The 22,809-nt window shown below is 41.0% G+C and overlaps 1 protein-coding gene across 8 annotated transcripts in view; it reads right to left on the minus strand.

Moving 5' to 3' along the window:
• The window catches only part of AUTS2 (activator of transcription and developmental regulator AUTS2), a 1,004,882-nt gene that overhangs the window by 705,098 nt on the left and 276,975 nt on the right, over positions 1 to 22,809 (minus strand). Inside the window, exon 1 of one of the 8 annotated variants that reach the window (XM_087957537.1) lies at positions 21,699 to 22,120. The exons of the other annotated variants lie outside the window; for them this stretch is intronic. Within the exon in view, the coding sequence (XP_087813663.1) occupies positions 21,699 to 21,746 (48 nt within the window). The 5' untranslated portion in view covers positions 21,747 to 22,120. Of the gene's footprint in view, positions 1 to 21,698; positions 22,121 to 22,809 lie in introns of those variants that run through there. 8 annotated transcript variants of the gene reach the window in all.

A 22,809-nucleotide genomic window follows, 5' to 3' on the forward strand; every position in this document is an offset into this window, starting at 1 on the left:
GAGGGGAAGTAAGTTCTGCCAGTTCTGTTCCCCCCCCCCCCACTGAGAAAAGTAAATTCTCTTCTCCTTCCACCCTAAAAAATGATAACAGGAACTGGGCAGACTAAAATCAATGTCCAAGCTATGATTGATGAAGTCATGCATTATTGGTGCATGAGGATAAGTAATTTGATCAGGGCTTGGAAAAATTAGGTCACAGCTAGAGAGTATTCTAAAAGAGAGCGAGAGGAGTATTTGAACGAATTATGTGTTTTTGCTGGATGAACGACTGTAGCATCCAAATTGGCTATTAACAAATCCTTTTGCTTAAAGAGACCATCCATCCTTTTTAGAGATGATGCCCAGTTGTAGGATTGTGTTCCCCCAAAGGCTTCAGTGCAGCTTTTAATCTTTCTCCCAAAGTCACTGCCAAATCATAATTCTGAATGTGGTAGAAGGAGAAATGGATGAATCACCTATGACAGCGTTTCTCAACTTTGGCCCCATTAAGAGGTGTGGATTTCATCTCCCAGAATTCCCAAGCCAACATGGCTAGCTGAGGAATTATGAGAGTTGAAGTCCACACCTCTTAAAGCTACTGAGGTTGAGACACACTGACCCATGAAATAATTGCACTGATTAAATTCCCATATTATTTTATTCTTACCCTTGTGTTCAGCCTGCCTATTTCTTTGCTCTGGCTTTGCTACCTGTTGAAGTGCAGCTCCTAGCATAGCTATGAGATCTAAACTGCAGAAATCTAGACAACCACTATACTGTTGAATGGCCAAATGTGATCCTTGCTCCCCAATAGTTCATACGTCTAACCAGAGCTGGTTATTCAACAGGTTCTGACCAATTCTGGAGAACCGGTAGCGGAAATTTTGAGTAGTTTGGAGAACCGGAAAATACCACCTCTGACTGGCCCTGCCCCCATCTATTCTCTGCCTCCCGAGTCCCAGCTGATCAGCTGGGTCTTCTTTTGTTGCCCTGCACAGGAGAACGGAGCTGGAAAGCAGGTTAGTGGGGTGGGGAGGGAATGTGGATTTTGCAGTAACCTTCCCCTTCCATGCCCACCAAGCCACGCCACACACCCCCAAGGCATGCCCACAGAATCAGTAGTAAAAAAAAAATTAATCCCACCACTGCCTCTAACCCAGGGGTGTCTAACCCAAGGCCCGCGTCCTACATCAGACCCACAGGGTGCTTATATCTGGCTCATGGGACAGTCCTGGAAACAGCGGACTAGCCCAGGATTCCTCTGCCAGCGAAAATGGAGGGCGGGGAGGCCACATGTGACCTGTCAGGGCCCTGTTTTCAGCTGCAAGTTCTCCTGCAGCCCTCTGCCAGTGAAAATGGAGCTCGGAGGGGCCGAAAACAGAGCCTCCACAAATGACATCAAGCTGGCTACGCCTACCCCCACCCCACCCCCTGAGGTCAAACACAACCCTGGTTTCAGCCCTCAATGAAATCAAATTTGACATCCCTGAACTAACCTCACTGGACAAGTAACCTGACCTGATGCAAGATGTATCTTCTTACATTTTGGGCATGGTGCTTAATCTTATTAAAGCCAGGAACCATTGCAGAACACCAAGGTCTTCTAAACTGTTAAGCCTGCATCCAGCCAGCTTAATTACCTTGCAAAATGAAGGAAATGATTATTCATTTATGACGTTTATTTTTTTTATTTTTTTACTCATGTAGTAAGCTGCTTTCACAGAACTGTGGGGGAGAAGATGAGGGCAGCAAAATCCAAGAAATTTAGGAGTGTAATTGCTGCAATATTTCTCTGCCAAACATGGTAGAACAAAAGGAGCTTGTCTTTCGCCCAAGAGTGTATTGAACATGTGACAGATCAGAGATGGATCTGAAAGACATCCCCAAGCTGGATGTGAAGCCAACGTCTGAGAGGTTTGCCAGTATTTGGCATCTGACTACAGAGAGCGCATTGAAGCGAACAAGCCTTGCTTGGGTCAGAGGTCACCTAAGCTGTGGGAATTGTTCCAAGAATGAAGCCAGGGGGGGAATAAAGTGACTGAAAGGGAACTGCGAACTGATGCTCTCCTTGGTAGCCAAATACTGAAACTATGGGATTTTTTTTCCCACTACCTTAAGCTTAAAAGAGATGGAGGGAGGAAGGAAGAAGAGGGAAGGTGGAGGTAGTAGAAGGAGGAAGAGAAGAAAGGAAGGAAGGGGAGGGGAAGTACAGGAAGGGGAAGAAGGGAGGGAGGGAGGAAGATGGGAGGGAAAGAAAGAAGGGTGCAGCATTCATAGTCTCTATAGAAAACAGAGATCTTGAAATATCACTTCTTTCAGGTATGCTCCAGTAACACCTGTGATTTTATAACAGATTTTAAGTCCTGACCTGGTGTGCATCACAAATCCAGAGCAAAGAATCTGTACAACAGTGGCACAGACCAAATGATAGGGGAAGGCACATTACTGCTATTGTTACTACTGAGTTACTGTGTTTCTAATGTTTTGTGACCCAATGGGCATCACTCTCTTTCAGTAACTGCTTCTCTGGGTTCTTGTAAAAACCCGATTGTGTCATCAGGGGTGGTGTCTCCTTGCCTCATCTGGTGTGAGCCTGAGGACTCTTTTTTTTTTTTTTTGCCTTCTGTGCTCATACTGGCTAAGCTTTACTTCATTATTAGTGTTTCCAGTGAGTTGTCTGATTTTACTTCACTTGAGCTTGAATGATTTGTTCTTTTTAAAGTCCAAGAAATCACCAGCCATTTTCTCTTTCCTTTCCAGGCACCTTTTTAAAATGTCATTATTTTAGAATTAAGGAGAAATTTCCTGACAGAACAATTAATCAGTGGAACAATTTGTCTCCAAAAGTTGTGAGCACTCCAACACTGGAGGTTTTTAAGAAGAGATTGGACAACCATTTGTCTGAAATGGTATAGGGTCTCCTGCATGAGCAAGGAGTTGGACTAGAAGATCTTCAAGGTCCCTTCCAAATCTCTTATTCTGTTATTCAGTAGCTGGCACAGAGAAAGCCACTCACCTCACTGTTGGTGAGTGAAAGCGGTTTTGCAAAACAGCACCTATGTTGCAGGAACTGTTCTAATTGCTGATAAGTTTCTGAGTTCATTTTCAGCTGCTGTTGTCATCTATGAAGTCCTTTGTCAACTTTGCTCCTCACTCTTTGGGGGAACTTCCATTCTGCATGGCATAGGCCCAGTGACCTTTGTTAGATAAGTGGGTTTCACCCTGCAGGAAATTTGGGGTGGGAAGCAAAGGATGTTGCATCTTGCAGGGTCCAATCTGAATCTAACAAAAGGGCCTTCAAACTTGGCAAGTTTAAGACGTGTGGACTTCAACTCCCAGAATTCCTGAGTTAAATGACTAGAGGAGGAATTCTGGGAGTTGAAGTCCACAAGTCTTAAAGCTGTCAAGTTTGAAGAGCCCTGATCTAACAGATAACAGATAATCAGATAATCAGAGTTGGAAGGGACTTTGTAGGACATCTAGTCCAACCCCCCGCCCAAGTGGGAGACCCTACACCATTTCTGACAAATGGCAGTCCAATCTCTTCTTGAAAGCCTCCAGGGATGAAGCTCCCACAACTTCCAAAGGCAACTTCTGTTCCATTGGTTGACTGTTCTCACTGTCAGAAAGTTTCTCCTTATTTCCAGGTTGAATCTCTCCTTGATCAGTTTCCATCCATTATTCCTTGTCTGGCCTTCAGGTGCCTTAGAAAATAGGCTGACTCCAGGAATCAAAAGTTTATTCTTCCAAGTTTTCAGCTCGTGTTGGTTGCCATCATCAGGAAACTTCTCTCTTTGATCATCCCTGATGCATGAACCCGAGAACTTGGAAGAATAAACCTTTGGCCTTGGTGACCGACTTAAATTGGATCCCGGAACATTATCCTGGGACACGTGGTATTTACTTCATTTTGTAACTCTTGCCCCCTAGGGCAACATGTTCTCTCCTCTTTAGCATTTAGGAAACCAATAAGAGCTGTACTTCCTCCAAGAGTGTTTGGAGAGGAGAACCTCACATATGGCAGACAGCAGAACTTGAGAGCAGGTGTTAACTGCCTAGCGACATTGCCTTATGTTTTTATGCTGCTTTATGATCACCTTATTGTGATTATAATGGAGTACCTGACACATAAATGCCTCTATAAATAAATAAACATGTCCTCCATTCTATTCCCAAAGTGTTAGAAGCATATCAAAGGCAGAGTAGTAAAGCCATTATGGACTCACAATCAATGAACTGAGTTAACATTCGTCTTCAGCAACAGACACAATTTCCTGCTCAAAATAACCATGATACATCCAGAGTGTTGGAGAGCAACTTATACGACCATAATTGAGTCCAATATTTTTGTTGAGTGAGACAGTTAAGTGAATTTTCCTCATTTTACAACCTTTCTTGCTACAGTGGTTAAATTAAAAGATTAACAGATTAACAGAGTTGGAAAGGACCTTGTAGGTCATCTAGGTCAACCCCACCACCCAAGCAGGAGACCCTACACCATTTCTAACAAATGGCAGTCCAGTCTCTCCTTGAAAGCCTCCAGGGATGAAGCTCCCACAACTTCTGAAGGCAACTTCTGTTCCACTGGTTGATTGCTCTCATTGTCAGATAATTTCTCCTTATTTCCAGGTTGAATCTCTCCTTGTTCAGTTTCCATCCATTATTCCTTGCCTGGCCTACAGGTGCTTTGGAAAATAGCTTCCTCTCTGTGGCAGCCCCTCAAATATTGGAACACTGTTTTCATATCTCCCCTGGTCCTTCTCTTTACTAGACTAGCGATGCCCAGTTCCTGTAACTGTTCTTCATATGTTTTAGTCTTGAGTTCCCTAATCATCCTGGTTGCTCTTCTCTGTACTTTTTTTTAGAGTCTCAACATCTTTTTTATAATGTGGTGACCAAAAGTGGATGCAGTACTCTAGGTGTGATCTTACTAAGGCTTTATAGAGTGATATTAGTACCTCACTTGATCTTGATGGTATCCTTCTGTTAATGCAATTTAGGATTGCATTAGCTTTTTTGGCTGCTGCCGCACACTCTTGGCTCATATTTAATTGGTTGTCCACTAAGACTCCAAGATCTCTCTCACAGTTACTGCTATTAAGCCCAGTTTCATCCAGTTTATATGTGTACTTTTGGTTTTTCTTGCCTAAGTGTAGGACTTCACTTTTCTCTAGATTGAATTTCATTTTGTTAGATACGGTCCAGTGTTCAAGTCTGTCAAGATCCATCTGGACCTTGAGCCTATCTTCTTGGGTGTTAGCCAGCTTAGTATCATATAATAACATGATTGTTAAATGAATCTAGCTTCTCCATTGACTTTGCCTCTAGCTCAGAAGGTCACAAAAGGAGATCAAACGATCCCAGGAGACATACAATTGTCATAAATATGACTCAGATGTCCAGCATCTGAATTTTGATCACATGATGGGGATGATACAATGGTTGTGCGAAAAATGGCAAATAAGTCACCTTTTCCAGTCCCATTGTAACTTTGAGCAGTCTCTAAATGAACTGTTGTAAGATGAGGACTATCTGTATCCATCCAGATTTACAGATCAATATGAGATCCACAATAATGATCTGAGCTGGGAAGACAATCTAACAACAATTTATGCTAATCTCCAGGATGCAAAAGAACATCATATATTATGACATTGTTATGGCCGGTCAATCTACAGTAGGAGGGACTATACAGCTAGTCCTTGACTTACAACTGTTCGTTTCGTGACCAAAGTTACAACGGCACTGAAAAGAGTGACTTATGACCAGTTTTCACACCTACGGCCGTAGTAGCAATCCTAGGGTCATGTGATGAAAATTCAGGTGCTTGGCAGTTGACTCATATTTATGACGGTTGCAGTGTCCCAGGGTGATGTGACCCCATTCTGACAAGAAAGTCAACGGGGAAGCCAGATTCACAGTTTGACTAATTTAACAGCTGCTGTCGTCCACTTAACAACTGCGGCAAGAAAGGTCATAAAATGGAGGCAAAATCACTTAACAAAGGTTTCACTTCGCAACAGAAAACCAAGACTCAATTATGGTCATAATTTGAGGACTCCACACATTGTGACACTGTTATAGTCATCAGATCTACGGCGAGAAGAACTGTAGAGAGAATGAAATCCCACAAGTTCACCCCTTCCAGAAAAACTCAGAATTTCTTTTGAAAATGTATAAAACGACGGATTCTTTTTCTTCATTTTTTTGCCCCCATTCCCATTCACTCAAACAGCAGAATAGGATTACAAAAAATACTTGCCACTCTGTTGTAGCAGATCCCAGCAAACCTTCTGGCTGGGCATATGAAAAACCCTACTTTGTGTGTGTGGAGGGAGGGGCTGGGGATTCAAATTGACTCAAGAACATTTGTGGTAAGACACATCTGCAATCATTCTTCATAATAGCTCAATTCTCCCATCATCTGCTAGAAAAGGTCAGCAGTATTATTATATATTTTAGAAAAGAACCCACTGAATCAGCTAAGAGACACACACCGTGATATATAGGAATATGTCATGCAAAAAAAAAAAAAAAAAAAAAGTGGGGGTGAGGACTCCACAATCTGCTTCACATTATGCTTTGGTTTGAACCCCAGGGGTAAAAAAAAACAAAAACAGCGATTACCTGTTCTTGTTCTAATTAAATACTCTAATTTTCCAACAAGTGTTGTAAACAAACCATTGCAGCTAATCAAAATGCATCCTGCCCTGATATTCTTGGAATGGTCGACTCCCATATTGTCCAAACTTCTTGAATAAGCACATTTAATTACAGCAGGGGAGGTTTTAGACCTGGCAACCACCAGACGGGTTTATTTTCATAAATTGAGCAGACCACACAAGATATATACAGAGAAAAGACAGCTGATGTGTTTGGAGAGAGAGAGAGAGGACAAGAAGGAATCACATGGAAAGGTTGAAGAAAACAAGAGCAGAAACAGACAGATTTAGACTCACAAGGGATCTGACACACTAAAGCTGACCTAAAACACAAGAGAGATTGGAATAAATCTTAATTATCGTGTGTCGCTCTTGTTCTCTCCTAAAAAGATGGAAATACAGAACAATTCTTTAAAAAGGTGAGGATAATTAGGTCTGCAGCCAATCCAGAGAGTTTAAGTACACTTCAAGAGGATTTATCTTCCAATTCTTTGCAAACCACTGGTCTGTTAAATATCCTGATCAGCAACCTCTTGTAAGATTGTCAGAAGTGACAGTGGCTAAGAATTGCAGGCTTTGTTTTAAAAGGAGGGGAGGGAGGGGAGGGGAGGGGAGGGGAAGGGGAAGGGGAAGGGGAAGGGGAAGGGGAAGGGGAGGAGGAGGAGAAGGAGAAGGAGAAGGAGGAGGAGGAGGAGGAGGAGGAGGAGGAGGAGGAGGAGAAGAAGAAGAAGAAGAAGAAGAAGAAGAAGAAGAAGAAGAAGAAGAAGAAGAAGAAGAAGAAGAAGAAGAAGAAGAAGAAGAAGAAGAAGAAGAAGAAGAAGAAGAAGAAGAAGAAGAAGAAGAAGAAGAAGAAGAAGAAGAAGAAGAAGAAGAAGAAGAAGAAGAAAGAATTGCATGGAGTCAAAGGGGGGGAAATGGACTGGACACATGTAAACTACCTTGATTTTTTGACTCAATAAGCTTCAACCCTCTAAGTTTTTCTTTATTTGCATTTGCAAAATAATAATAAACTGTGCAGTCCCAGTTGGGGTGCAGAAAAAGGCCTTCTCCATGTCTTTAATGAGAAGGTAATATCCCTGACTTCGGGAAGTCCATTGTGCCTGACTGTCTCATGCTTTCCCATTATGGCTGGGACATGCAGACATTGTGCGATTCTGCTTGATTGAACATTGTGTGATCAATCCCCATTGCCTTTGGACTTGTTTCGTCTATTGCAGCTTGTCTCTGTTGCCTTTTAATCTTTTGCTACTGCCTGGTGGCTTCATTTGTGTCAGGCTGATGTTACTCAGGTTGATATTACTGTCTCTGAACTAATTGCAGTGATTCTAAATACTTTTCCTTTGCAAACATGGATATACAATGTTCGAATAACTTGGGGAATAATTAGAGTTAATGTTTACAGATAGCCCTCATTTAGTGACCAAAATTGGGACTGGCAACTTGGTCATTAAGTGAAGCGATCACGAGGTAAAATAATCACATGGCCATGACCATGCTTACAATCACACTTCAGCTTTCCTTTGGTTTAGGGACTTGCAAAAGTCGTAGTGTCTAACGTCTATGTATATTTACCTATGTAATATGACTGTAGAATCCTTCTTGTTATCTTCTTTACTCCACTTCCTTACTGGTATCCTCATTTAACAGATTAACAGAGTTGGAAGGGATCTTGTAGGTCATCCAGTCCAACCCCCCGCCCAAGTAGGTGACCCTACCCCATTTCTGACAGATGGCAGTCAGTCTTCTAGTGATAAGCAATGGTAGAAGAGACACCCAGGAATGTGATGGTAGGATATTTGTGGGCTGCTCTTGGTACCACAAATGTGGAAAATAGTTTCCGAAGATTAGCAGAGAATAACAGAATAACAAGCTCCCTTCAAGGGAGCTTGTAGGTCATCTATCCAACCCCCACCACCACAAGCAGGAGATCTTACGCTATTTCTGATAGATGGCAGTCCAGTCTGTTGAAAGCTTCCAGTGATGAAGCTCCCACAATGTCTGAAAACAAGCTGTTCTATTGGTTGATTGTTCTATTGGTTGATTGAGAGTATTTACACCAAGACAAATTCTTTGTGTGTCCAATCACACTTGGCCAATAAAGTATTCTATTCTATTCTATTCCTATTCCTCTCACTGTCACAAAATTTCTCCTTATTTCCAGGTTGAATCTTTCCTTGATCAGTTTCCATCCATTATTCCTTGTCAGGCCTTCAGATGCCTTGGAAAATAGCTTGATCCCTTCCTCTCTGTGGCAGCCCCTCAAATATTGGAAGACCACTATCATGTCTCCTCTAGTCCTTCTCTTCATTAGACTAGACATGCTCAGTTCCTGAGACCTTTCATCATATGTTTTAGCCTCCAGTCCCCTAATCATCTTGGTTGCTCTTCTCTGCACTCTTTCTAGAGTCTCAACTCTTTTTTATAATGTGGTGACCAAAACTGGATGCAGTATTCTAGGTGTGATCTTACTGAGGTTTTATAGAGCGGTATCATCGTAATTCTGCTGCTTTGCCTATGCACCAAAAGCTTCTTCATCAAAGACAAATTCCTTGTGTGTCTAATCACACATGGCCAAATAAAGTATACCAATGTGGACATTGGTTGCAGAATTACTTTTTTCAATACCATTGTAACTGCAAACAGTTACTGTCCGAGACAATCACTAAACAAAGACTATCCTCTCTTTAGATCCCTCTCCAACTTCTCTAGAACGGATATCCTACAGTGAGGAGCAAATGTGTATAAATAAAACAAGACTTAGCTTCTTAACATTTAATTTGATTGGTTGAGCCCACATGCTAGCAAAAAGGAAGCAGAGCAACCCTTTTGTTTGCATCTTTCATTGTAGGAAAGATACATGTCAAGTGACACCTCACAATGAAAGTTATGAAAATTAGCTCATTGTCATTTATGTGATGACATTGTGATATCCAAAGCATCATATATGAGGACGCAGACTGTTGAGGGCAACATGCTGACTCTGTAAACTGCTTAGAGAGGGCTGTAAAGAACGGTGAGGCCAAGTGCTATGTCTATTGCTATTATATATAAGCAGCTGTCACAGAAAAGAGGTGGTCAACTAATTCTCCAAAGCACCTGATGTCAGGACAAGAAGTAACGGATGGAAACGTATCAAGGAGAAATCCAACCTAGAACTAAGGAGAAATTTCCTGACAGTTAAGAAAATCAATAGAATGATCTTGCCTTCAGAAGTTACTGGTGCTCCAACACTGGAGGTTTTTAAGAAGAGATTGGACAACCATTTGTCTGAAATGGTATAGGGTTTCCTGCTTGATCTTCATCTCTAAGGTCTCTTCCAACTCTATTATTCTGTTATCAATGTGGCTTCTACCAGACTTATGAATAGATGTTGTTGCTCTCTAAGCTCACCTAAAACAAGTCCTCGTGAGGGACTTATTGTCAACTCTGAAGCTGACGTGGTTGCAGCCATTTTGTTGCTTCAGTGTTGCCACACTGGAGCTGAGGGATAGGGAGGGGGGAATAGTGATAGCTGGAGGTTTGTAGCCAAAATAAAATATTTTCCCCTGGGAACCAAGGATATTCTAACATCTGGCCAGAGAGGGGAGGAGTGACGTTACCAAGCAACCAGATGGCACCTTGATTGAACCATGTGACTGATTGTTTGGGGTTTGAGGGAAACCTTTTACTTTTAATTAGGTGAAACTCATGGGAACCTTCAGAGTCAGTTTTCACTGCGCCAATATGATATATCCGATAAAGCTATTCTTTGAGGAACCTACTTGCCTCGGAGGTTTACTTGCTATGGGTGTATTACTTGGAACCCTGACACTTATCTGGCTTCATAATTATCTGGGCTGCCCTTTTCTGCACCTTTTTCATTTGTCCATATCCCTTATAAAACATAGTTACTAGAACTGCACCCACCCCTCTCCTAGAAGAATGAAATAGTCTAGGAAATATTAAAAAGTACAATCGCAATACAGAGTAGAAGTGGGAAATATTGTAGTTATGGCTAAAAAGAGGTGGGAGTTGTGCTCATAATACCTAAAAAGTCCATTCTACCAGATTCAAAGATGGTGTAGGTTGAAGTTGAGATATTTGATGTCATTGCAAAAATGCTATGAAACTCAGTTCAGATACCAATGTCAACATCCTACACTAATCTGCCTAAGTAGGGAAGGATAGTGTTTCTTTGGCATGGTCAAAAATTCAGATCTGGTAACCAGCTCATTACCGTCTTGTATGTGCAAAAATACAATATTTGTAAGTTGAGCCAAACTCAGATGAGACAAATATCTGGATCAAAAGAAAAGGAGAGCATCTCTCACAAATGACATATGCTTAGTAAATGAAGGGAATTTTGAAATGAAGGCCGGATGGAATATGAGTTTAAATTTTAATGTATTCAAAAAGCCTTGTTCAGCTACACAATCTATAGACACATCTGACTCATAACTAAGGTTTGTGGCTGGCTCATCATGAATCTCTCCCCTCCTGCTACATTGTGCTACTTTGAAAAGAGGAAGAAAGCAGTAATTTCCTTTACTTTGTTACTGTATGGAAATCAATGTCTATCTTTAACATAATTTGGACTTTTTTGAAAAATAGAAACCATTATATTGCTACTTCCTCCACTTCCCAATAGCTTAAAGACCTCATAAATCTCCATGTTAATGTGAAAAGATACCTCCCATCCACTCCACTGTATTATACATTTTCTTTTATTGTCTAGTCTTTGAGAGCATTCAGAAATGAATTCTCTTGCTGAAAAACGCAGTGTTTCCATTTTCTTTGCCTTCTAATTCAACTCAGAAACCAAAAGAAATAATAATTACATGGTCCCAACTGGAGGCAGTTCCCTGTGTAAAGTTAGGTGAATAATAACAGAATAACAGAGTTCGGAGGGACCTTGAAGGTCTTCTAGTCCAACCCCCTGCTCAAGCAGGAGTTCCTATACCCTTCCAGTCAAGGGGCTGTCCAATCTCTTCTTAAAAATCTCCAGTGATGGAGCACCCACAACTTCTGAAATCCACTGGTTAATTGTTCTGACTATCCAGGAAATTCTCCTTAGTTCTAGGTTGCTATCCAATGGGATTGAGTGCAGGAAGTCCTTGACTCATAAGCATTCTGTCAACTAAAAAGATACTCCTTTGGTCTTTTTAGCTGCCAGAAAAAGGGAGTAGGGGAAAACAAGGCATTCCTTAAATGCCTAGATAATCATCCCAGCAGCCCAAAGTTTTCGGAGCATAAGAGAGTTATTGGAGAGCATGATGGATGACTCTTGGAGATGGATGTGTCCCATTGGAGAAGTCACATCCAGGGGATGGGGGGAAGACCAGGGTCAAGGGTCATCAATGTATGATGTAATTTAGTATCGGCTGCATCCAGCTTAGCCAACATGGCCACTCCTAATAAATCAATTTACTTTTTCTGAGATGCGGCTAGAGACTTTTGATTTGAATAAGGGTGGATTTGTTGGAGCCCTGACACATTCATTTAGTGACCTTTCAAAGCTATAATGACACTGAAAAAAGTGACTTAGGAGTGTTTTTCACAGTTACAACCATTGCAGCATCCCTGTCGTCATACAATCACATATGCTCATACTTATGACGGTTGCCGTGTCCCAGGGTGATGTGATCCCTTTGGGTAACTTTCTGAAAAGCAAAGTCAATGGAGAAGCCAGAATCACTTAATAACCAAGTTATTAACTTAACAACGGCAGTTATTAGCTGCAGTAATTGAGCAAAATTCACTTAACAACTATCTCGCTTAGCAGCAGACATTTTGGGCTCAATTGTGATCTTAAGTTGAAGAGTACTTGTATCATGGGGGCAAGGTGTTCTTCACCCATTTCTGTACTTGTTTTTGGAACTTGTTGATTGGAAAAAAAAATGTTCGGAAGAAATCAAGGTTTATCTGTGTTCAGTGCAGAGAGAGATCAAAAATGTCACTACAGAAAAAAAAAGCCCTTAGGCAAAAACTAAAAAAACAGTCTGAAGACAACTCTTCCAAAGCAGCCAACTCAACTGTGCTTTAAAGTGCCACCCATTCACAGTTGATCTGCGATGGGGCTTCTCTTGGCCACATGTGTTTGGCAGCTGATGGACCCTGAAGGTGTTTTGCATGGTTAATGCATCAAGGATTTCCTGAAGATTTTGGCCTCTTTAGAGAAATGTGGCTTTATTTTCAACACATTACCACCAAGTGCATGCATCTGTTTGTAATGCACCCAGTCTGCGTTTCAAACGATTCCTGCTTTTTGTATGGTTCTCCTTCAAACAAGGAATATTTAACAGAATATTTAACAGAATAACAGAGTTGGAAGGGAACCTTGGAGGTCTTCTAGTCGAACCCCCTGCTCAAACAGAAGACCCATTTCAGATAAATGGTTCCCCGGTCTCTTTTTGAAAGTCTCCATAATGAAGCACCCACAACTTCTGAAGGCAAGCTATTCCACTGGTTGATTGCTCTCACCGTTAGGAAAATGTTCCCTACAACTCCCGAGAAACAAAAAAATAAATGCCCTTCTTATAGACATTTCAGAGGCACATTAAGGGCCAAAAATGTGAGGTCTTGGGGAAGAATCTCTCTTTCTGTCTGTCTGTCTGTCTGTCTGTTTGTCAGGCAGGCAGGCAGGCAGGCAGGCAGGCAGGAAGTCTCTATCCATCCATTCATTCCTAGATGCAAGGAAGCTTAAGGATATCAGTGACACCCAGTGGTTAAGGAGCCACTATAGATTAGTATTAAGAAAATAATGTATAAAGCAATCTTGCCAGATCTCTTGAGACCTAAAAGTCAAAGCCACTAAATCCAAAGCCTGGAACACTATTACTAGATCAAAGAGAATGACAGAAATGGATGGCGGTATTTTCCTTCTTCTTTCTCCTTGTCCCTGCCTCCTTCCACAATGCGGTAGGATAAACTCTACTATTGGAGTAGTTATATTTGTTTTTTTGTTTTTGTCTTCTCATTTGACTGCTGACATTGCTTCCACATAAACAGGAAGTGACCTTCTCTACTTGAGTTCCGCATTTATTGGAAGCGATTGATGTAGATCCTAGAGATGAAGGGTCCCTCCTTGGTGCTCTCGGAGCTGGCTTGTTTTCTTGCAGATATTTCCTTACCCAAACTAGGTAATATCATCAGTGCACTTGCCTAGTTTGGGTAAGGAAACATCTGCAAGAAAACAACCAAGCTCAGAGAGCAAGAAGAACCCCTCATTTGAAGCCTGAGCTACAAATATTCTCCTTTATAGATACTAGAGAGCTATCTCACAGTTTATTTCATTTTTTTGTCCTTATCCATGTTTGTGTTTGTTTAACGTCTTCCTTGACGAGGGAATCCTTCAGTAGGCCAGGAGCAAAATGATTCAAGACTTAAAAGTCTCAGTTCAAACACCACTGAAATAAATACAATCCTGAAAAAAGGGAATCATAAAGGAATTAATTTACATTTAGGCAACAAATCCCTACAGAGGCACCCATAGGGAGAAGGAAGCCATGTCAACAACATCATTATGGTGGCAATTAAACCCATGTCCCTTTTTAGGCACGTATATTAAAAGGGGCAAGATTTCAGCCACATCCTAGATGCTTCCATTTTGATACCACTGACTTTTCCCTGAAGATGCACCCAACCCCTCAGCTGCTACATTTCAACAAAACTTTTAACATTTTAAGAGTTAATTCCAGGTCTTGGAATCTAGTCAGATTTCAACTTTGGGTGAATTTCCCAATTCACGGTAACATTTTGAGGTGTCCACCCAAGGATGCCATATACTTTTAACCTGATGATTAGCCCCTTTTTTCTGAACTCTTTGGGACCTCTCAAGATCATGCAGCTAAATTATGAGCAAACCGCTCAATACAAACAACACAATACAAACAACACAATAAAATGGGGACCTTACTCTTCTCTTTTGGCTTAGTGCAGCAATTTTACTAGCTACAACAGAAAAAAGGAGCTGAGGCTTATTTTACCTCAGTAACAAGAATCACTCTCCTTGCGACCTATGTGGACCTGCTCCTTCCTGTAATTTGGAAGCTACAAGTTTATTGATGCAAAACAAGACATTCAGGGTAATAGTTTGTCCTGCGGTATGATCATGTACAGCAACCTGGGGGAAATTCACATTCTGAGGTCATTATTTGCCAGCGTTCCTCCTCTCCAACTCTGTGGCAGCCAACAAATGCCTTTGCTATTTGGAAAGAAAATCATTACGTAGTCGTGACCTTGCATGTGACATCTAATCTCCCCAGAGCCTAGCTTTTGACAGCCAAAGAATCCTGAATATTCAACCATCTGGTTGTTAACTCGTACTGTTAAAATGTACTTTGGGGTTACAAATCATAAGCAGCCATGCACAACATATCTGACACAATTCCTCTGCGACTTTCCCTGTGTAATATTCTTGTTTTTTCTCTTTGTCGCAAGCCTGTTCCCTTCCAGGCAGAAGAAGAAAAAAATATCTCATCTTATTTCATTGCCTCAGAGGATGCAGCCAATATATACCCCTTTTTAACACTATACAGCTTTGGTACATGTTCACAAGCACTGTATCTCATGCAGAAAATGTGTATCTCAGTAACAGAGCCTCACATGTAGAAGGACCTTGTCTGATCCACCACTCTCAATATGTGAGACAGTCATGAGAAATTGGTTGATGCTTAAAAAATCAAAAGTGAATTACAAATAATAAACCAACTGGGGGACCCAGACAATTTTACATTGGGTTTACCAAAAAAAGTGTGTTAAAGCTTGGATTAATCTTATGAGAAGTGGGGGGCAGCCGATTGAAACATAATAAAGTTCTAGGACATTGTATGAATGGAGTAAAGAATAAGATTGTTAGAAGTAAGAGGGAGGAATTTACAGTTGTTTTATTTGATCCAAGTTAAAATAGGTATGTTGCTATTTCTGGCAACCCTTAGTGGACTTTTGCTGACACTAGGATTAAAATCACAGTGCTTTATGGATTTATTCATAGCTAGGAGATGGGACATGGGATGAAGAACTCAATGATTGTAAATTAAGAGGAGATGGAAAATTACTGAAACTTTTTTAAAATGAAGATTGGAAATCACTTCATTATATTTTTCTTTTATTTTAGTTTATTCCTTTCTTTCTCCTTCTCTCCCTCCCCCTCTCTCTGTATTAGTTTTTACTATTGCAATGATAACTTTAATAAAAAAAATTAAAATTACTTTTTAAAAAAGGTTAGCAACTTTCAGCACCAGAGACAAATTGTGTATCTAATCACACATGGCCAAATAAAGCTGTTTTTCTCTGTTCTGTTCTGTTCTGTATTCCTCTGCCTCAAAAAAGGTGAAGGAAATTTTTCAAACATTTTATTATACCATGTTTCCCAAAAATAAGACCCTGTCTTTTTTTTTTTTTCATGGCAAAAGACACATTCAACTGCCAGCGTTCTGATGTCACCCCATGTTCAAGTCTTTTATAGATGCAACTTCAAAGCAACCCTGGTTAAACTGGTCTGGTGGTCCAAACCTTGAATCACAAATTTGGTTTGATTCATGTTGTCCTAGAAATTTGAATCACCAATTCTATTTATGAATTTGATTTTTATCTCACTGTGATTACTTTATAAGAAACTCAAGCCAGTGAACGTACATCATATTCCCCACAATAACCCCGGGAGATGGGTTTGGTTGAAGGAGAGTAACTGACCCAAAGTCACTCAAGTGGCTTTCATGCCTAAGGTAGGACTAGAACTCACAGTCACCTGGTGATTGGTACAAAGTCACCCAGCCAGCTTTTTTGCCTAAGGTGGGATTAGAACTCAGACTCCTGCTTGCCAGGCCAGCACCTTAACCGCTATCCAAAGGGGCTTTCAATAGCTCCTATAAGCCCCAGTAATTAACCATGTGAATGGAGGATTATGTGAACTACGGTTAAAAACAGATAGAGAGCTTTCCTCTGCGGAGGGATGACAAAAAAAAAAATTACTTGATTTTCATTTCAGTACAAACATATCTAAATTAAGCTTCCCCACTTCAGTCACAAATTGAAAGACACCAGGCTGCCAAAATCCGTTATTTATTCTCTTCCTTTGCAAATCTATTTGTTAAAAGTATGCAGAAGGCATAATAGGGCAAAACTGCACACACAAATGACATTACATCAGGGAAAAACTGTTTGCAGTCAACATTAAACAGAAAGCGTTGGTTAAAAAAAATTCACTGGAGCATTGGCAGTTGGTTGGTTGGGTTTTGAAACAATTTGCCAACTGATGAAGAAGGGGACCAAATTAAACTCAAGGCTGGAAAACTGAGAAAATGAATAAAATTGAACTTGACAGATCCATTCTTCCCAACTTTTTCCTTAGTACACTGCCTGGTTCATTTACTTTAAGTCATCTGCTGCTTGACTTGCTTATTTCTGAATTACTTGACGTCTTTAAACTCCGGGGACTACGTTCGTTTTCTAACTAGATCATGCTACGGTGTAAAGAAAAGGGATTGTTTTGCAGCAGACTTCAAAAGCATGGCCCCTGCACCAGGAGGTAAAGCCTTTCTTTAAAAAAACCAACATTGTCTAATGCAGTGGTTCTCAGCCTGTGGTCCACAGATTACCGGAAGTCTGCAGTGTTGTCACAGGGGGTCTGAGCAGGCTTGAAGAAATGTTATGATTTAAATCACAATCAAGGAACTGATCGATAAACTAATCAAGGAGAGAAACAACCTGGAATTAAGGAGAAACTTCCTAACAGTGAGGACAATTAACCCGTGGAACAGCTTGCCTTCAGAAGGTGTGGGTGATTTTTTTAGATGAGACCGGACAGCCACCTATCTGAAATGGTATAGTGTCTCCTGCTTGAAAAGGTGGTTGGACTAGAAGACCTCCAAGGTCCCTTCCAGCTCTATTCTGATGGATGGATCTTAAGTCAACACTTGGTGGTCTGTGGCCCTGGCCACAAAAGGTATTTAAAGGGGGTTTGTGGTAAAGAAAAGGTTGAGAATCACTCATCTAATGCACACTTCAGCTCCCAGAATTCTCCAGCTAGCGTGCTGGCTCGGAAATTCTGAGAGTTGAGGTCGACACATCTTAAAAGTTGCCAAGATTGAGAAACATTGCCCTAATGCACAGGTGTCAAACTCGATTGTGTCACGTGACATATCGCGTCATATTGCAACTTTTTTTTGCCTTTGTGGAGCCGGGATGGGTGTGCCCTGCGCGTGATGCACCCAGCTTGTGAGCTGCCAGTTTTACAGGCCTGCATGCATTTAGATCTAATTAGACGTTTCCCAAAAATAGGTCAAAGCTTCTCCTCTCTCTCTCTCTCTGTCCCTCCCTCCCTCCCTTTCTCTCTGTGTGTGTCCTGAATCCCATTTTGGCAAACTAATAAATCAGGGATGTGAAAGGTACAGCTCAGGATGACATGCAATCCAAAAGGATCACTTTTGTGATCCCAGATCCTGTGCAGAACAGTTGGAACCAAATTCAGTCTCTTTTTTGCATTGGGGCAGTGGAGGGGGGGGCTGTTTATTTATTTTTCACATTTCTGAACTATCCATCTCCCTCAAAGTGGGATTCTGGGCAGTGTACAATAAAATGTTAAAAAATATAAAATGGTACACATAAAAGTTAAAAACTTAGGAGGAGGCAAAAGTGATTAAGCACTATTAAAATCAGTTTAAAAAGTGTAAAAGGGGACTAAACAGCCCCATGGCTACATGGTCCTTTGGGATCCTCATCTGAGGCCACCAACCCATGTTTTAACTCCTTTTTAGAAGGCCAGGAGAGTGGTTTTTTTTAAAGAGATAAATATCTTAAACACTAGGGTGTCTGTCCAACTTGGCAACTTTAAGACTCATGGATGTCAACTCCCAGAACTTCTCAGCCAGCTATGCAAAATGTCTGGAAAAGGCCTCTGGCCCAGCATGCTTTTGGAGTTGGCCTTTGACATGCTATGGAAAGCCTTGGATAGTCCCCAAACTGGCAAATTTATTCCCATCTCTGGGCATAAATGTGCCAATGGATATATCTATGCCATAATTAAAGGCATTATACTTGCATGCCTTTAGGGAGAGAGAAAAATCAAGGAGGCCAATTCTGTGAACACAACTGCGCACAACTTTCACTGTATGCTTGGACCTGAGGTGGAAAAATGACAAACAGGAGATTGAAAATTCAGGGGTGGGGGGAAACCCTCAAAATGCAAGACAAGGCAAACCAACAAAAGGAAGAAAGCTTGTTATAGAAAACAGTATTTTCTATAACTTTGGGATTTCTTTTCCACTACTTCAGCGTTATACTGAGATTTAGAATAGGGGGCAACCAAATCTACTTTCACAACGTAGGGATTTTATCATATTTTTAAAGTTTTATTTAACCTCCCGTCACGTGGTAGGCACAGAACCAAGCTTTTTAATCAGTTCTTCATTGCTCTTTAGTTTATATGGTGGCTTTTGATTTTATTTCATTGGATATGTTTTTATTCAATTTTTGGGAGCATCTATGTTTGTTTCAATTCTTGGGAGGGAGGGAGAAGAGAGACTCCCGGTTCTAATTCTGCCTTAATTTTCATTTCATGAAATATCATACGTCTCTTATAGAGCCAGTTTTGACCTAGTGGTTAAAGTGCTGGTCTAGAAACCAGGGGACAGTGAGTTATAGTTCCACGTTAGACATGAAAGCCGGCAGGGCAATCATATAGTACTTTCTCAGCCCAGGTTGTTATTGTGGGGAAAATAGGAAGAGTAAGAAAGTTCACTGCTTTGAGTTACTTATAAAGTAATAAAGGCAGGATAAAGATTAAATAAATACCTCTTTTATGGCATGGGGAAATGAGGAGTATACCTTCAGAAATGGATGGATATATTTGATTTATCTTTCTGGTTTATGCCTGAAATCCAAATTCTATTTATTTGTATAAGTAAGAACCATTTAAACAATCACTGAGAATTGGTAACCTAAATCTGGTTCAGCAGTGTTATCCTGAGACCATCAAAAAATGGAATTAGAGCCACATGGAGGCCAAGAACTCACTCTAGATTTAGGTTGAAGTCCCATTCAGAAAATCCGGGGGGGGGTTCCAATTTCATGAAGAATACACTCTCTCACTCTCCAGACCTTAACAGATACAAGTATTGTTCGACTTATGACCACAACTGAGCCCAAAATTCCGGTTGCTAAGAGAAACATTTCCTAAGTGAATTTTGCCCCATGTTATGATGATTCTTGCCACAGTTGTTAAGTGAATCCTGCAATTGTTAAGTTGGTAGCACGGTTATTAAATAAATCTGGGTGATAAACACAGCTCAAAAGATCATTGGTTGCCCTCTGCCCTCCCTGGAAGACTTAGCCAGGTCCCACTGCCAAAGCGGAATCAAGGCCATTATAGAAGACCCCTCACACCCTGGCAATTATCTTTTTGACCTGCTGCCATCTGGACGGCGCTTTAGGTCAATAAAATCCCACACCACTAGACTAACACATAGTTTCTTTCCCTGGGCCATCCGAACCGCAAATAACCACGAAGTCACTACCTCATTAAGGTGTGAAAAGATGTGAAATCTCCATACCCCATTCGGATGTATAATAACATATTACAGTACAATCCTTCTCTTGTGTATTATACTCGGCAACGCATCACAGTCAGTGTTGGATGTATATTTTGTGTATATTCGTAGATATTGTACTCTTTAATTGCAATGGAGACGTGGGTACTCTATTTTTCTTATCTTCATTTTTAAGTGCTTTGGTTTTATTGTATTGCAAACAGTTGCTGGGGTGCATCCACAGTTTCGTTGTACTTGTACAATGACAATAAAGTTCTTCCTCTTCCTCTTCTTCTTCTTCTTCCCCATTGACTTTGCTTGTCAGAAGGTCACAAAAGGGGATTGCATGATCCACCCAGGACAATGCAACCATCATAAATACCTGCCAGTTGCCAAGCATCTTAATTTTGATAATGTGATCATGGGAGCTGCTGCAATGGTCATAACTGTGAAAAATAGCCATAAGTCACTTTTTTCAGTGCCGTTGTAACTCTGAACAGTCACTAAATGAACTGTTGTAAATTAAGGATTACCTGTATGTTATTCAACCCAGAATGTGTCAAAAGAGGTTGCACTTCAAATATAATGCTTAAAGGAACTTATTTGCCCCCAACAGCCTTCTGAGCAACATTGTAAAAAAAATAGCCAATTTCTGACTCAGTTGTACAAAAATGTACAATTTCTGCCTCAATTGTCAACTGTCCTCATCTGTGGAGATGTCAGATTGAAGCAAAACAAGGACATCACCTTATCAGTGGCCATATCACCAGAACAATCCAAAGTCCTGCTTTCAACTTTGCCAATTATTGATGACCTAAGCTGGAAAAGAAGAAAAAAGCAAGATCTACCAGAGAACAAGTAGAAAACCTCACAGGTAAGAGTTGAAGCACAGCCATGCTGTGAGACATATATAAGAGACAGGAAAAACAAATATCCTAAGTGTGTCACATCATCAGATGCGTTCAGCTGCTAAGAATCAGAATAATGGCCTTTTAGGAGGAAGAAAAGCCCAATTTATGCTTTTGCCTTTGATCCATGCAAGCTCCAGCGAACTACAGATACATAAGAAAGGTTTGTTTTTGTTTTTTGAACGACTCAGCAAAAATGTTTACACAAGTCAATTTTTATACATCTCCTTCCCTATCCCGATGCTGCGAGGAGAAGTTTCACCCTTCCAACAGATGCTTAGGATGAAAAAAAGTTCCTTCCTCTTGTAGTAGAAGACAAAGAAAGCACACACACATACACACACACAGAGCCCATTGTGTGCATGTCTATGTTGTTTGTGCAAAGTGGCAGGGCTCAGAAATTGGATCCAAGGCTTCCCTCTGTTTTCAGCAAGATTGTCCGAATGCCAGATTTTCAAAACTGCAGCCGAGTTCCCTTCCCAGAAATATAACAGCCCAGAAGCACACCGCTTTATGAAATGACGCAGAAATATTAAATGCCTCTCCAGAGTTAGAATCCAGAACAGAATAAAATTTTGCTTTTTTAAAAAAAGAAAAAGAGAGAGAGAGAGAGAGATGTTTAGGAAAGAAATAGATTGACCTACCTTTTCAGCATACTTGAATCTGACGTAGAACCAGCTTGATTTAATCATTGTTTCTGTTTAGAAGAGTAGAAGGAATAGGTAGGTTTACGCGGTTGTGTGTATGTACGGAAAGGAAGGCAAAACCCAAGAAGATCTCAAGAACAAAACAAACAAACAAAAATAGATGGAGAAAAGAAGAGAGGGGAAAAAAAAGATATGATTGTTCCTTTCGCTCAGATAGCTTCTTCGCCCTCTTGGAGAAGGCAAGCTGGGGTTTTTGCCTCTGTAGATCTGCTGCGTGAATGCTTCTGACTGCTCTCCGTCAGCTTGGCTGCTTCCCAAGAGACTTCCACAAGCGGACTTCATGTACATTCCTCGCCAATGGCACATGTCAGTAAATCCAAGAGGGCTGGCTTCGGACTTGGCAGTGGCCCAAAACCGTGACCTCTCTTGGCAAGCTGAATAATGAATTCCATCACTTCCCTCCCCTCCTCCAGACACAGATTAACACCTGGCTAAACATTATTCTGACAACCAGCAGGCTGAGCAGACTTTGGCTGGCCAACTGCGGTCACTTTAACGGCCCCCTGGATGCTCCCCATGTCCCCTCTGAATAGAACAAACAAACATCAGAGGGAGTTGGGAAGACCATCTGTCACATAGACCCTCTTCCTCCTCCTCCTCTTCCTCTTCTTCAAAAAATAAAAGTAGAGATAAGCATAACTCAGAAACATAAAGTTTAAGAAGGAAGCATTGATCTCCCTCCCAACCTATTATCCTATGTTCCTTATCCAGTTCTGTCATTAAATTTTTTGATATTCCAAAGGCAGGATCGATCTTCAGTCCTTATACCCTCACTCTCAACTCCTGCATTCTTACTCCTGGGCCAAGCTTGAGATGACCCACATTTCTAAGAAATATCTCTTACAGTGCCAGACAAATTCAATCTCATTATTCCTTTAAAAAAATAATATAAGATAATATATTTTGCATCACCAAAGCCAAGATTTAATACATAAGGGATGTTAAAGCTTTGTCTTAGCCTAAGCCAGACACCCTTCCTGCTAATTCCAGATAAACCCCAGTTAGTCTGCAGCACGCAGGCTGTAACTGCTTTCCTCTTCTGCTGTCT

Source organism: Notechis scutatus, chromosome 1 (assembly GCF_049901735.1).
Source record: "Notechis scutatus isolate UNSWTSFEM ecotype Mainland chromosome 1, rNotScu1.2, whole genome shotgun sequence".
Classification (NCBI taxonomy): domain Eukaryota; kingdom Metazoa; phylum Chordata; class Lepidosauria; order Squamata; family Elapidae; genus Notechis; species Notechis scutatus.